The 16,743-nt window shown below is 44.7% G+C and overlaps 1 protein-coding gene across 5 annotated transcripts in view; it reads left to right on the top strand.

The window, feature by feature from the left end:
• The window catches only part of katnal2 (katanin p60 subunit A-like 2), a 179,097-nt gene that overhangs the window by 60,691 nt on the left and 101,663 nt on the right, over window positions 1-16,743 (top strand). For all 5 annotated transcript variants that reach the window (XM_072497461.1, XM_072497460.1, XM_072497462.1 and 2 more), the window contains 2 exons: window positions 8,851-8,940; window positions 9,039-9,137. In XM_072497461.1, coding sequence (XP_072353562.1) covers window positions 8,851-8,940; window positions 9,039-9,137 — 189 coding nt within the window. The remainder of the gene's footprint in view (window positions 1-8,850; window positions 8,941-9,038; window positions 9,138-16,743) is intronic.

Below are 16,743 nucleotides of genomic sequence, written 5' to 3'. Positions count from 1 at the left end.
CATCGTTAAGGATGAGATTTCTAAATTCTTGGAAGTGCAGGGTCGGATTAGGACAAGTCAGCATGGATTTAGTAAGGGGAGGTCGTGCCTGACAAACCTGTTAGAGTTCTTTTGAAGAGATAACAAATAGGTTAGACCAAGGAGAGTCAATGGATGCTATCTATCTTGACTTCCAAAAGGCCTTTGATAAGGTGCCTCACGGGAGACTGCTGAGTAAAATAAGGGCCCATGGTATTCGAGGCAAGGTACTAACATGGATTGACGATTGGCTGTCAGGCAGAAGGCAGACAGTTGGGATAAAAGGTTATTTTTCAGAATGGCAACCAGTGACGAGTGGTGTCCCGCAGGGTTCAGTGTTGGGGCCACAGCTGTTCTCTTTATATATTAACGATCTAGATGACGGGACTGGGGGCATTCTGGCTAGGTTTGCCGATGATACAAAGTTAGGTGGAGGGCAGGTAGTATTGAGGAGGTGGGGAGGCTGCAGAAAGATTTAGACAGTTTAGGAGAGTGGTCCAAGAAATGGCTGATGAAATTCAACGTGGGCAAGTGCGAGGTCTTGCACTTTGGAAAAAAGAATAGAGGCATGGACTATTTTCTAAACGGTGACAAAATTCATAATGCTTAAGTGCAAAGGGACTTGGGAGTCCTAGTCCAGGATTCTCTAAAGGTAAACTTGCAGGTTGAGTCCGTAATTAAGAAAGCAAAGCAATGTTGTCATTTATCTCAAGAGGCTTGGAATATAAAAGCAGGGATGTACTGCTGAAGCTTTATAAAGCACTAGTTAGGCCCCATTTAGTATACTGTGAGCAATTTTGGGCCCCACACCTCAGGAAGGACATACTGGCACAGGAGCGGGTCCAGCGGAGATTCACACGGTTGATCCCAGGAATGGTAGGCCTAACATACGATGAACGTCTGAGGATCCTGGGATTATATTAATTGGAGTTTAGGAGGTTGAGGGGAGATCTAATAGAAACTTACAAGATATGAATGGCTTAGATAGGGTGGATGTAGGGAAGTTGTTTCCATTAGCGGGGGAGACTAGGACCCGGGGGCACAGCCTTAGAATAAAAGGGAGTCACTTTAGAACAGAGATGAGGAGAAATTTCTTCAGCCAGAGAGTGGTGGGTCTGTGGAATTCTTTGCCACAGAGGGTGGTGGAGGCCGGGATGTTGAGTGTCTTTAAGACAGAAGTTGATAAATTCTTGATTTCTCGCGGAATTGAGGGCTATGGAGAGAGAGCGGGTAAATGGAGTTGAAATCAGCCATGATTGAATGGTGGAGTGGACTCGATGGGCCGAATGGCCTTACTTCCGCTCCTGTGCCTTATGGTCTTAGTGTTGTTATTTTGAACCACACACTTGCCATCTAGCCAACTGAGCTAACTAGCCCCCATCCTCTCTTTACAGTAAGTCCTCACTTAATGTATTTGTGTGTCAAAATGTTAAACAAATCAGATTTTCCAATTAATGTAAAAGCTGCACTTGGGTTGGGAATTTTCTCATCAGAAAAAAACATTAAAACATTATAACTTGTAAATTGAAGCACATTGCTAATTTCCTAGATTCGTAAATGAAATAACTTTTAAAACAATTTTTTAAATATTAAAGAAATATGCTAATTCTTTCTTCATACTTCCTGCTCCCTGATTCGACAGCTTGTTGCCTCTCTTATTCACTAACCCTGCAGCTTGCCACCTCCCTGACCCTGTGGCTCACCTAGCTTCTTCCTGACTCTCCTGCCATCTCAATGACCCACCGTCCTGCCGCCTCCTCGACCTCGCTTCCCCTTCGCTGTGGCCTACTTCCTCCCTGACCCTCTGGCTCGCCACCTCTCCCGATTGCCACACATCCTGCTCCCTGACCCTCACTCACGCTGACTGTCCCGGTTGCTACTGACCCTCCCGCTCCTACCTCTCACATTTACTGCTTACATCTCCGAAACCTTTGAGTGACGAGAGGCAACAAGAGCAGCTGTGGAGCAAGAACTGCTTTGGGTTGCGGAGCTGAGCCACAAGATGGTGCATCAGCAAGAGAGTTGGCAAATGGGAAAATTTAAAAAAACAAAAAAAATTTAGAGTACCCAATTCATTTTTTCCAATTAAGGGGCAATTTATTATGGCCAATCTACCTACTCTACACAACTTTGGGTTGTGGGGCGAAACCCAGGCAAACACTGGGAGAATGTGCAAACTCCACACGGACAGTGACCCAGAGCCGGGATCGAACCTGGGACCTCGGCACCGTGAGGTAGCAGGGCTAACCACTTGCGCCACTGTGCTGCCGGAAAATGGAAGGATTGTCCACGAATGGGCGGATCAGTGCCGAGAGGAAGGGTCAGCGGCAAGAGCGAGGGTTGGCAGCAATCAGGCGGGTTGGGGAACAGGAAAGGTCACTCTAAAATGGCACCGGACCGGTCAGTCTACCCAATACCTGATCTGGTGCAAAACAACATTAAAATGAAATTCCCAACTCTAACTGTGAATACCAGCCCCATTAATTGCATGATGATGAAGCAGAATTACATAAACTAGGGCAACCTAAAACGGGGACCTCCTGTACTTGGCTGCACAATAATTGTTAGAAACGTAGAAAATAGGGGCAGGAGGAGACAATTCAGCCCTTTGAGCCTGCTCCATCATTCATTATGATCATGGCTGATCATCGAACTCAATGTGTTGCCTACCTGGTGCTTGGGTTCAGGGTATCTCATCTGGGCTACAGAAGAACTTGGAGTGGGAGGGTTGTAGCGCACAATGACTTACGAGAGACGAGAAGTGATGAAGTCGATCCAGGCTTTATTAAGCGATGCTTGTCCCCAGCAGCTCAGCAACAGAATGAAGCTGCGGGGAGAAGCTCGGGTTCTTATACTCCGCCTTCAGGGCGGAGCCAGGAGTTGGCAGCCAACCAGGACCCGGGATCTTTCAGCCAATAGCATCTCGGCTTCACAGTCCCACATGACCCCTAATACATACCACCACATTCACCCCTTGTTAAAAAGGAACCCGACGGGGTGGTGGTTCGCATGGTGCTGCTGGGGACAAGCATCGCTTAATAAAGATCCAGTTGTTGTAGTTCATGTAGGTACCAACGACATAGGTAGAACAAGGACAGAGATTCTGCTAAGGGAGTATGAACAGCCAGGAGTTACATTAAAAAGCAGAACCAAAAAGTAATAATCTCTGGATTACTACCTGAGCACTGAGCTAATTGACACAGGGTCAATAAGATTAAGGAGGTAAATGCAAGGCTCCACCAGTACTGGGGAAGAAGGGAGCTGTTCTGATGGGATGGTCTTCATCTGAATCATACTGGGGCTTTAAACTGAATAGGTTTCAGTTGTAGGGAAAATTAGAAAACCCAAATTAAAGAAGGAGGTAAGAGTACAGGTTAGCAATGTGGTGGATGGTTAGCAAAAAATAAAGGTGAGGGACAGAACAGGTTAATGTCTTTATGTACCAAGAAATGATAGAAGAAGAGGAAAATTGAACAATGGGACAAATTAGGAAGTTTTGCATCTAAATGCAAGAAGCATTTGAAACAAACTTAATGAGTTAATGGCACAAATAGAAACAAAAGGGTATGAATTTGTGGCGATTACTAAAACATTGTTACAGAGATACCAGGTCTGGGAGTTGAATATCCAAGGGTACGTAATATTTTGGAAAGATAGAGTGAAAGGTAAAGAAGATGGTGTAGCCCTGCTGGTGAGGAAAGGGATCAGTGCTGTAATGAGAAATGACATAAACTCTGGAGATTAAGATGTGAAATCAGTCTGGGTAGAAATAAGAAATAACAAAGGGAAGAAGTCCTTGGTAGGAGTAATCTATATGTCCCCAAATAGTAGTTCTGCAGTAGGGCACAGTGTAAACCAGGAAATACTGGGGGCTTGTAAGAAAGGTATGGCAATAATCATGGGTGATTGTATTATGCACATAAACTGGAAGAATCAAGGATAGCCTAAAGGCAGAGTTCATTGAATGTATCCAAGATTGTTTCTTGGAACAGTGTGTTGGGGAAGCAACCAGGGAGTAGGCTACCCTGGATTTGGTATTGTGTAACGAGGAAGGATTAATTAATGACCTCGTAGTTAAGGATCCTCGATGGAGTAGTGACCATAGTATGGTAGAATTCAAAATTCAGTTTGGGGCGAGAAAGTGGAGTCCCACACTTGCTTTCTGGAACTAAACATAGGAAATTACAGAGGCATGAGGACAGATTTAGCCCAAGTAGAGTGGGCAGGAAGGCTAAAAGGTAGGACTGCTGATGAGCAGGGGCAGTTGTTTAAGGAGATACTCAATTCCTCACAACTAAAATATATCCCAGTGAGGAAGAAAGATGGTAAGAGAGGTAAACATGGCTAAACAAGGAGGTCAAGGACAAAGACAAAAACCAAGGTATATCATTGAAAAGACCAGTGGCAAGCTGGAAGATTGGGAAACTTTCAAACATAAACACAAAGGATACTTAAAAAGTAATACAAAGAGCTAAGGTAAATTACGAAAGAAAACTAGTGCAAAATATCAAAAAGGATAGCAAAGGTTTCTATATGTACATAAAAGTTGCTAAAGTGAATGTTGGTCCCTTGGAAGATGAAACCGGAGAGTTAATAGTGGTGAACACAGAAATGGCAGAGATGCTAAATCAATACTTCTCCTCAGTTTTCACAGTGGAGGGCACTAGTACCATTCCTATAGAAATGGGCAATTCAGAGGTACTGGAAAGTGAGGAACTTAGAACAAACAACATTAGTAGGGAAATGGTACTCCACAAATACCTGGATTGAGGGCAGACAAGTCTCCCGGGCCTGATGACCTACATCCTAGGGTGTTAAAGGAAGTGGCAGCGGAGATTGTGGATCCATTGGTTATAATATTCCAAAATTCCCTGGACACGGGAAAGGTTCCAATGGATTAGAAAAATGCTAACATAACACCCTTCGTTCAAAAAGAGAGGGAGGCAGAACATGGGAAATTACAGACCAATAGTTTAACATCTGTTGTTGGAAAATTGTTAGAATCAATTATCAAGGAAGTAATATCAGGACATGTGGAAAGTCAAAACACAATCCATCAGAGTCAGTATGGGGTTATGGACAGCACGGTAGCACAAGTGATTAGCATTGTGGCTTCACAGCGCCAGGGTCCCAGGTTCAATTTCCAGCTGGGTCACTGTCTGTGCGGAGTCTGCACTTTCTCCCCTGTCAACGTGGGTTTCCTTTGGGTGCTCCGGTTTCCTCCCACAGTCCAAAGATATGCAGGTTAGGTGGATTGGCCATGCTAAATTGCCCTTAGTGTCCAAAAAGCTTAGGAGGGGTTATTGGGTTACGGGGATAGGGTGGAAGTGAGGGCTTAGGTAGGTTGGTGCAGACTCGATGGGCTAAAATGCCTCCTTCTGTATGTTGTATGAATGGTAAATCATGTTTGACTAATTTGCTAGAGTTCTTCGAAGATGTAACAAGCAAAGTGGATAAATGGGTGATGGATCTGTACTTTGTTAATATATTTATGTGTCACCGCACTATTTATCAATCTTACAGAACTCGCGACTGAGCTTATTGGGTGAAGTCAAGTATAGCTTTATTTATGTCAGTTTCAAAGTCTACTGATCAAGTCAAATTTTATGCGAATACAGAATCTAGAAAGTTGTTTGTCCAACGCAAATACAGATGGTTGAGTTGAATTCAAAATACAGTTCAGTTTGTGGTGATTTCTTCAGATCAAAATGCACAATACAAACATTAAACAAAAGGAAATAGCTGTTTGCAAAGCAAAGTAGGAAAGGTTTCAAAGGTTAGGTTAAAGATGAATTCAGAGAGAGAGATGAGAGCTGATTTTGGAGAGAGCAAAAAAGGTTCTCGGTCTCATCAGGAAATCATAACCTTTTTAGGCTCTGTCCCCTTTCTGACTGTGATTGGGTTGAAGTAATTATAATTCATCTAATTGACCAAAATGTCTGTCTATCAAGTTTTAAAAGATAATATGGCATGGGAAAACTTCTCTATGTTTCTATAATATGTTTCCCACCATGTTTTCTAAAACTGGGATGTTTGCGCAGTAATGATAACAATGAGTCTATTCTGCAACGTGGATAGTCAGTTTGAATACTGACTTCCTTATCAGATCTTTTCCCATGCTCTCAGCATTCACTGCTGTCATGGCTATAATATGATTTTTTAATAGTATAATGTTACCAAATCATTTCCTCCCGAAAAATAGGTTTCTATCAATGGGGATCCTGTAGATGTAGTATATCTGGACTTCTGGAAGGCGTTTGATAAGGTGTCGCACAGAAGGTTAATTCACAAGGTTAGATCACATGAGATTAGGGGTAATTTATTAGCTTGGATATAGAAGACTGGCTGACGGACAGAAGATAAAGTCGGGATAAATGTTTTTTTTTCTGGATGGCAAGATGTAACTAGTGGGGTGCCACAGGTTTTGGACCTTAGGCCCCAGCTATTTACAATCTATATGAACGACTTGGATACGAGGGCTAGAAGGTTCTACAGCCAAATTTACAGACGACATGAAAATAGCTGGAACAGTAAGTTGCAACGAGGAAATAAGAACCTTACAAATGGATATAGATAGGTTTAGGAGAGTGGGCTAAAATGTGGCATATGGAGTTTCATGTGGACAAGTATGAGATCATGTATTTTGGTTGGAAAAATGGGAAGACAACTTCTTATCTAAATGGGGAGAGACTTCGGGGTGCTCCGTTGCAGAGCGATCTGTGGTTCGTCGTGCATGAGTCACAGAAAACGAGCATGCAGGTACAGCAGATAATAAAGAAAGCGAATGGAATATTGGCATTTATAGCTAAAGGAATAGAGTATAAAGCTAAGGAAGTGTTGTTGCAACCATACAAGGCATTAGTGAGATCACACCTGGAGTATTGTGCACAGTTTTTGTCCCCTTATTTGAGGAAAGATGTAGTGGCATTGGAGGCAGTTCAGAGGAGGTTCACTAGGTTGGTTCCAGAGAGGAGGCGTTTATCGAATGAAGAGAGATTGAAAAGTTTAGGGTTTAGAAGAATGAGGGGAGATCAAATTGAAGTATACAAGGTGATAAAAGGTATGGATAGCGTGGACGTGGAGTGGATTCTTCCACTTGTGGGGCATTCTAGAATGAGGGGGTCATAGTCTTAGGATAAGAGGTAGCAAATTTAAAATGAGTTGAGGAGAAACTACTTCTCCCAAAGGGTTGTGAATCTGTGGAATTCACTACTCTGGTGTGCGGTGAATGTTGGGACAGTGAGTAAATTTAAGGAGGAGTTAGACAGATATTTAATTGGTAATGGGTTGAAGGGTTATGGAGAACGGGCAGGACGGTGGAGTTAAGACCAAGATGAGATCAGCCATGATTGACTGGTGGAGCAGACTCAATGAGCTAAATGGCCTAATTCTGCTCCAACATCTTATGAATAGCCTAATCCCCCATCCCCCAATATCCTTTGATCCCCTTCACACAAGTGCTATATCTAGCTAATTTACATTGCAAGTTGCAGGGAGACAAGGAGCAAATTGTATTCCGAAGGATGTAAATACGTAGCGTGCCCTTCCACCTACTCGGACTCCATGTGATTGTGTAGTGATGTTAATCCATTATGTCACGGCATCATCAGGAGGAAGGCAAGTATATGCTAGTGGTTTTTTTAAATGTTAGAGTGCCCAATTATTTATTTATTTTTCCAATTAAGGGGCAATTTAGCGTGGCCAATCCACCTACCCTGCACATCTTTGGGTTGTGGGGGTGAAACCCACACAGAAACGGGGAGAATGTACAAACCCCACATGGACAGTGACCCAGAGCCAGAATTGGAACCCAGGTCCTCAGCGCCGTAGACCCAGTGCTAACCACTGCACCACGTGCCACCCCCTCTAGTGTTTTTAAGATACATATGCAGGCAGTGAGGATCCAAGTTGGCAGGATGTGACATGGTGTTCCCCAGGAACCTGTACTGGGGTCTCAGCTTCTCACCATATATGTTACTGACGTGGATGAAATAAACCGAGTTGCCTAACAATACGTTGAGTGGAATTTTTAAAAAATGTGTTTATGGGACGTGGGCATTGCAGACTGCCAGCATTTATTTCCCACCCCTAATTGCCCTTGAGGGGGCAGTTAAGAGGGGGCAGCACTCCACAATGCTGGAGTCACATGTAGGCCAGACCAGGTAAGGATGGCAGATTTCCTTCCCTAAAGGACATTGGTGAACCAGTTGGGGTTTTACAACATCCGGCAATGGTTTTGTGGGTCATCATTAGACTTTTAATTCCAGATTTTTATTGAATTCAAATTTCACCATCTGCAGTGGCGGGATTTGAACCTGGGAACCCAGCGCATTACTCTGGTCTCTGGTTTACTAGTCCAGTGACAATACCACTACGCCACCACCTCCCCGAATTGTGTTTATGAAATAAGAATTTCCTGGATGTAAAGTGGAAAATAGTTTTACAACTTCAAATATAACGTATTTTACCCATGTTAAACCCTGTTTAGTCAAACTATTATTACTTCTGAGCCTGTCTTTGAATAGATGGAGTTAATTTGGAGAAAGAGGAACAGGAGAGTAGTATAAAGTGAGAGATATCCGAAAGAGATTGAGATTATTTTCTCTTTAGAAAATAGAATGGTAAAGATACAGGACAATATAGTGGAAGGAACTTAATCCTTTCTGATGCTTTTATTTTCTCTTCACAAGAACATTTAGTTTGAAAGGATTCTGCAAAAAAACAAAACCAGGGACTTCAATTTGGGAACTCTGTCGAGAAATTGAATAATGAATGACTTGACTGCTTTGACCCATTAATATACAATGTTATTATTATTGGTGATCAATCTAGGAAAATGAACAGTGTACACCTCCTGAGACCTCAGAGTTTGGTTTGAATGTGTCTACCATTAAAGTTGGAGAGGGACATCATCCCAGACGGGTAGGTGCTAAAATACTCATCTTTGGACTGATGGATGTCAAGAGAGATGTTGACACTTGAGCAAGTTTTCTTTTTTGTTCCTTTCATATTATACACAGGGCCAGATCATTGATATACGAGGCATGATTCAAGATGCTGTCAAAGATTCATCCAATGAAATAGCAGTAAACAGCCTGAATTACAATCAGGATCCTTCGGTGAGTCAGGATATGGGTTACTTTATATGAATTTGGCCTGGAGAACTGATTCGATTTGATCTTTTGACAATTGTGCCATGTGAAATCTAACAATGTCTCATAAATAATTTCAACATCAGAGCACATTATTAGAGATCTTCAGATGTTACTATATCAATGTGAGAGAGAGTACTAATGCAGAAACAATGAGTGCCAAACACAATACATTTGTTGATGCTAAATCGAGTGTCCAGTAAAGAGACAAATTGCCAATAAATAAATATGAAATGAAAACCGAAAACGCAGGATAAACACAGCAGGTCTGACAGCACCTGTGGAGAGAGAAACAAGAGTTAACAGTCGAAATCTTCCATCTCCTTCGCAGCTGGGATTTTCTGGTGCTGCTGAGAGTGAATGGAGCTTTGGCTGGAAAGCCAAATTTTCCCGTTCTCGCTCACAACAGGTGCTGCCATTGAGGAGGCTGGAGAATCCCACCCAACGTTTTGAGTCCATATGACTCTTCTGTAGACCCTGTGTTCTCTGTGATATGGTCATTCATTGAATATGTTTTGATTTAGTTTACCTTGATTGTCATTATCAGCTGTCCCTTGATTCAAGGATGATGTTTCTTCCATGGGGCTTCATGTAACTGAACAGGTTGATTCTCAACCCACAGATTGTCAGTTAGATTGTAAATAGTATGGAACAGCTTGACACTCGTCCATATTTTAGATTTAAATTTATTAGATTTAGATTTATTGTCACGTGTTCCGGGGTACACTGAAAGGTATTGTTCCGCGTACAGGTATTTTGTGTATATTTGCGTATTTTGAAGGTATCTGGTTCAGATCTCCCACTCAACAGTTGCAGTCCTGATTGATGAATGACGTTCATGCCACAAAAGCTTTCTTCACTCATGGGTTGTGGGCGTTGCTGGCTGGCCAACATTTCTTGCCCAATGCCCTTGAACTGAGTGACTTACTGGACAATGGGTAAGTCAGAGAGCATTTAAGAGTCAACCACACTGCTGTGGATGTGGAGTCACGTGACCCAGACTGGGTAAGGACGGCAGATTTCCTTCCCTAAAGGGCATTTGTTTTTATGACAGTCATTTCCAGATTTTTATTGAATTCAAATTTCAGCATAAGATTCGAATCCAGGCCCCCAGAGCATAATCCCAGTCTCTGGATTACTAGTCTGCCAGCAATACCACTGTGCCACCTCCTCCTCGGTGCTATTCCTAGTTTTCACCCAAATTAATTTTACTTCATGATTTCTGAGGCCTGACCCTTTCTCACTAATGTATTTATGTCATTTTATTTGTACTTAAGTCAAGTGTCAATGACCATCTCCAACAAGAGATGAAATGGCACAGTGACATAGTGGTTAGCCCTGCTGCCTCACAGCGCCAGGGACTGTTCCAGCCTGGGTGACTGTGTGGAGTTTGCACATTCTCCCCGTGCCTGCGTGGGTTTCCTCCGGGTGATCCGGTTTCTCCCCACAGTCCAAAGATGTGTAGGTTAGGTGGATTGGCGATGCTAAATTGCCCCAAAGGTTGGGTGGGGGCGTGTGCCTGGTGGAAAGATACATAGATAGAAAATTGAAGCAGGAGGAGACCATTCGGCCCTTCGAGCCAGCTCTGCCACTCATTGTGATCATGGCTGATCATCGAGTTCAATACCCTGATCCTGCTTCCCCCCCCCGCCGCCCATATCCCTTGATCCCTTTCGCCCAAGAGCGATTTATTATTGTGTGTTGGCCTAACCAGCGACACCCACACCCCGGATTGCGAAGACGTTTCTTGGACATCCAAATCTTTGGAGTATATTTCATAGAGCCTTGCAATTTACTGTGTTAAATGCTTTTGCCAGGTCGATGGATACAATGAAGGGTCCTGGTGTTGTTTTCGGCATTTACTTTGATTTGTCTTGCAACAAGGACCATGTCACAGGTTCCTCTGGAAGGTCTAAAGCTTCAGTGTTTCTCCAGGAGGCTTTCCTCAGCCAGAGACAGTAGGCAATTCAGGAGAATGCGCATCAGGATTTATCCTGCTCTGAACAAGGAAATACTTTGATTTTTTTTTCCACAGCATGATTTAGGGGCTTTTCACAGTAACTTCATTGAAGCCTACTTGTGACAATAAGTGATTATTATTATCTCCTTTCTTGAAGATAGTTACAATTGTTTAATTCCTGAAGTCGGGGTTGGGGGGTGGGGGGGGTTCTTTTTATTCCCAATCAGTGGGATGAGTGCATGGAGTCTTGATATGAGCAGGAGATTTTAACTGGAATAGCATTGGGCCTGTATGCTTTACATCCATTTGATCACTTGCTCCAGCTCCTCCATGGGGTTTCTGGTTTGGGATCTTGTTATTAAATTGGAACAGTTAAAGGGGGGGGGAATTTATTAAGGGTGATACATAGATTACTGTTGCTGTGTGGGGTATTTATGTTTGTAGTTGATAAAAATGCTTAATGTGTGATAAGACAAAAACATTTCTTAAAGGGATACTCCCATGACACCAGTGAATGTCAAAGGGTGATAGGTATGTTCTTTCATGTTAGAGATGGTCATTGCCTGGCACTTATGTGGTGCGAATGTTACTTGTCACTTATCAACCCAAGCTGGAATGTTGTCCAGATCTTGCTATTGCTCAGCATCTGAGGAGTCAAGAGTGGTGCTGAACATTGTGCAATCATCAGCGAATATCCATTTTTGACCTTTTGATGGAAGGAAGGTTGTTGATGTAGCAGCTGGAGATGGTTGAAGCTGAGAAGCTCCTGCAACAATGTATCTGGACAGGGTTGATTGACTTCCACCAACCAAAGCCATCATCCTTTGTGCTACCTATGACTCCAACCAGTAGAGAGTTTTTTCCCCCGTTTCCCATTGACTTCAATTTTGCTAGGTTCCCTTGATGTCACAGTCAGTCAAATGCAGCCTTTATGTCAAGGGTTGTCACTCTCACTTCACCTTGCGTCCAGCTCTTTTGTCCATGCAGTATAAAGTTCAGGCACAGAGAGGATTAAAGTGAGACTGAGTACATACAGCACCATCCACAAGGTGATGTAAGAAAAAGTATCACCCACACTTCAGGGTTAGTCCAGTGATGGATAGACGTATGTGCACAAATAAGCGTGGAGGCAGCTCCTAGCTTGAACTCTTTACTGTGTACATGTACATAGTTCTTGTAGTTAATCAATGCATACAGTTAACCTACTTACTACTACAAAGACTTCATTAAGATCTACCAAACATGTTCAACACTACAACAGTGAAGTGAATGGAAAAACCCAAAACATCGCAAACACAAATGCAGAGTAAAACTTAAATACTGCAAGACAAAAGAAAAATTTGAAGAAACATTCTGACCTGAAGAAAAGCGTAAGAAGCAGACGCACAGAAAAAATAACCAGGGAAAATCTCCAGTAAAAAACTGGAAGCTGAAGACAGAAATTTCAAATTCTTCACAAGAGCATAAGACCCTCGGGGATCTTAGAGCACAGAGTCCGCATACATGGCAGGGGTGAGCTAAAACGCTTAAATTCCAGGATGCACCAAGTCCTGAGAAACCCTCAAATAGTTCAGTGGTCAGAAGTTTATTCTTATTATTTAAATTTTGCCTGTCCCAATTTGGTGAAATTGACATTTTAAAAAAGTCTTTAGGAAAAACCAGATTCTCGAGCTGGCACCTGAACACATGGCATCCGTGCTCCCTCCAAAAAGTAAAATAAAATTAATTCTGAAGAATTGCATCTAAGGAATTAGCTTTAAAGACTAGAAAAGACTGGGATTCAATGCTTTCATGACCCCAAAGTATAGCACTGAAGCCAAGAACTCTGCAGCCAGTCAATTCAAGCAGTCATTGTTTTAAAAAATATATTTTTATTAGGGTATTTGCAAGTTTTTATAATAATAACAATAATAGCGACATAAACATGGTACAATAAACATTTCCACCCCCATCACAATCTTCACACACCCCAACCATAAAACAACAAACCGGCCCTTTCCCCCACCCCCTTGGAAAACTGCATCTGCTGACATTTTAATTTTCACTGAGAAAGTCGACGAACGGCTGCCCCTCCGGGTTAACCCAACCATTGACCCTCTTAAGGCGAACTTTATTTTCTCGAGACTGAGAAACCCAGCCATGTCACTAACCCAGGTCTCTACACTCGGGGGCTTCGCGTCCCTCCACATTAATAAGATCAGTCTCCGGGCTACCAGGGAGGCAAAGGCCAAGACGCCGACCTCTTTCGCCCCCTGAACTCTAGCTCTTCCGACACTCCAAAGATCGCTACCCCTGGACTCAGCACCACCCGTGTTTTTAGCACCGTGAACATTGCCTTAGCGAAACCCAGTCAAAACCCTCTTAAGCTTCGGGCATGCCCAAAACATGTGGACATGATTTGCTGGGCTTCCCGCGTACCTCGCACACCTGTCCTCTATCCCAAAAACCTTGCTCATCCGGGCCACCGTCATGTGTGCCTGGTGGACCAGCTTGAATTGTATCAGGCTAAGTCTGGCACATAATGAGGATGTATTCACCCTGCTTGGGGCATCCGCCCACAGACCCGTCTCTATCTCTCCTCCTAGCTCGTCTTCCCACTTGCCCTTAAGCTCCTCCACCGGAGTTTCCTCCGATTCCAAAAGTTCCTGTTAAATATCTGATGCCTTACCCCCTCCCACCCAGGTACTGGAGACCACTCTCCTGTATCCCCCGTGGCGGCAGCAGCGGGAAGGCCGGAACCTGCCTTCTCAAGAAGACCTGCAGAAAACTAAACCCATTCCCTGCTGGCAATTCAAATTTATCCTCCAAGGCTTTCAAGCCTCCTAATTCCTGCCCTTTGCCATCTCCGGAACCCACCATCTAGCCTACCCGGTACAAACCGATGATTATTATAAATCGGGCTCCAAACCGATGCTCCCTCCACTCTTTTATATCTCCTCCACTGACCCAGATTCTCAGAGCCGCCACCAACTCCAGACTTGTGGAGTATCGGGCCGGCGAGAACAGAAGAGGTGCCGTTATCAGTGCTCTTAAACTTGTGTCTTTACATGATGCCGGCTCCATCTGCTCCAACACCGATCCCTCCCCCACTACCCACTTCCTAATCATGGCTATATTAGCCGCCCAGTACTAGTTGCAAAAGTTCGGCAGCGCCAACCCACTCTCCCCCGACTGCGCTCCAGCAACACTTTCTTCACTCGCGGGGTTTTACCCACCCACACAAAGCTCGAAATAACCTTATTCACCTGCCTGAAAAAGGCCCTCGGGATGAAGATGGGGAGGCACTGAAAGACAATCCGAAATCTGGGGAGGACCGTCATTTTCACGGTCTGTACCCTCCCCGCTGTGATAGCGGGAGCATATCCCATCTCTTAAAAGACCTCTTTCATTTTTTCTTCGAGCCGGGATAGGTTTAACTTGTGCAGTGCCTCCCATTCCCGGGCCACCTGGATTCCCAGATATCGAAAGCTCCTTCCTACCATTCTAAGCGGCAGCTCTCCCAGTTTCTTCTCCTGCCCTCTTGCCTGGATCGCGAACATCTCGCTTTTCCCCATGTTCAATTTATACCCCGCAAAATTACCAAATTCCCCGAGGATCCGCATAACTTCCCCCATCACCTCCAATAGGTCTGAAATATACAAGAGCAGGTCATCTGCGTAAAGCGAGACCCGGAGCTCTAACCCCCCTCCCACCCCCCAAACCAGCCCTTTCCAGTTCCTAGAGGCTCTTAACGCCATGGCCAATTGCTCTATGGCCAGAGCAAACAGTAGCGGGGAGAGGGGGCACCCTTGCCTCATCCCTCGGTGTACTTTAAAATACCCCGACCTCAGCCGGTTCGTACGCACACTCGCTACTGGTGCCTGATAGAGCAACCACGCCCAGTCAATGAAGCCCTCACCAAACCCAAACCTTCCCAGCGCCTCCCACAGGTAATCCCACTCCACCCGATCAAAAGCCTTCTCCACATCCATCGCTACCACTACCTCCATCTCCCCTCCTTCTGAAGGCATCATAATAACATTTAAAAGCCTTTGAACATTGGCCGTGAGTTGCCTGCCCTTTACAAATCCCGTCTGGTCTTCCCCTTTCACCCCCGCGACACAATTCTCTATCCTTGTGGCCAGTATCTTAGCCAGCAGTTTGGCGTCCACATTCAGTAGAGAGATTGACCTGTATGACCCGCATAGCTCCGGATCCTTCTCCCGTTTAAGGATCAATGAAATCGAGGCCTGCGACATTGTTGGGGGGAGGACCCCCTTGTATCTTGCTTCATTAAATGTCCTTACCAGCAGTGGGCTCAATATCTCTGAAAACTTCTTATGGAATTCCACCGGGTAGCCGTCCGGCCCCCGGGCCTTGCCCGACTGCATGCCCTCCAGCCCCTCAATATACAATTCTAACTGGGGCTCCTAGCCCTTCCACCAGACCCTCATCCACCCTTGAGATCCTGAACTGACCCAAAAACTGCCTCCACCCCAGCCGGAGATTCCGACTCATATAATTTGCTGTAAAAGTCCTTAAACACCTCATTCACCCACACTGGGTCCGGACCGTAATCCCACCTCTACTCTTTACTCTCCCTATCTCCCTGGCCGCCTCCCTTTTTCTGAGCTGGTGCGCTAACATTCTGCTTGCCTTTTCCCTGTACTCATAAATCGCCCCCCCCCCCCTTGCCTTCCTCAGCTGTTCCACCGCTTTCCCTGTAGTCAACAGCCGAAACTCCACCTGTAACCTCCGTCATTCCCTCAGTAGCCCCGCGTCCGGGGCCTCCGAGTATCTCCTGTCCGCCTGGAGTATCTCCTCAAATAACCTATCCCTCTCAGCCCGTTCCGCTTTTCTCTGTGGGCCCTTATTGAGATTAATTCCCCTCTGAACACTGCCTTCAAAGCTTCCCAAACCGTTGCTGCAGAGACCTCCCCCATGTCATTTGTTTCCAGGTAGCTTTGGATGGACTTGTTAACCCACCCACAGATCGCTTCGTCCGCTAACAGCCCCACATCCAGTCTCCATAGCGGGCATTGTCCTCTCTCCAAACTAACCCGTAGATCCAGGGCATGATCCGACACTGCAATTGCCGAGTACTCAGTATCCACCACTCCCGGTATTAGAGCCCTGCTGCTGGACAAAAAAGTTGATGCGAGAGTATACCTTGTGGACATGGGAGAAAAAACAAAACTCCTTCGCCCTTGGCTGTGCAAACCCCCATGGGTCTACTCCCTCCATCTGTTCCATAAACCCCTTCAATACCTTTGCTGCGGCTGGCACCCTCCCTGTCCTGGATTTTGACCGGTCCAATTCCGGATCAATTACTGTATTAAAATCTCCCCCAATAATCAAAGTTATGTGACTGTGTCTGGGATCTTACCTAACACCCGCCTCATAAATTCCACATCGTCCCAATTTGGAGCATATACGTTCACGAGTACGACCCGCACCTCCCCCAGCTTCCCACTCACCATTATGTACCTACCCCCCGTGTCTTGACATGATTCCAAGCAGTCATTGTTAAAGACTGACTCAAAGCGCCATTTCCGATGGAGCCGGCCAAATCCAAGCATATGTAAACCCTGGAGTCAGTGCTGAAAATTATGACTGCCACCATTAGCCGAGTTA

The sequence above is a fragment of the Scyliorhinus torazame genome, chromosome 3 (assembly GCF_047496885.1).
Source record: "Scyliorhinus torazame isolate Kashiwa2021f chromosome 3, sScyTor2.1, whole genome shotgun sequence".
Lineage (NCBI taxonomy): Eukaryota > Metazoa > Chordata > Chondrichthyes > Carcharhiniformes > Scyliorhinidae > Scyliorhinus > Scyliorhinus torazame.
Note: the sequence above shows the minus strand (reverse complement) of the source record. Positions and strands in the feature narration are given on the sequence as shown.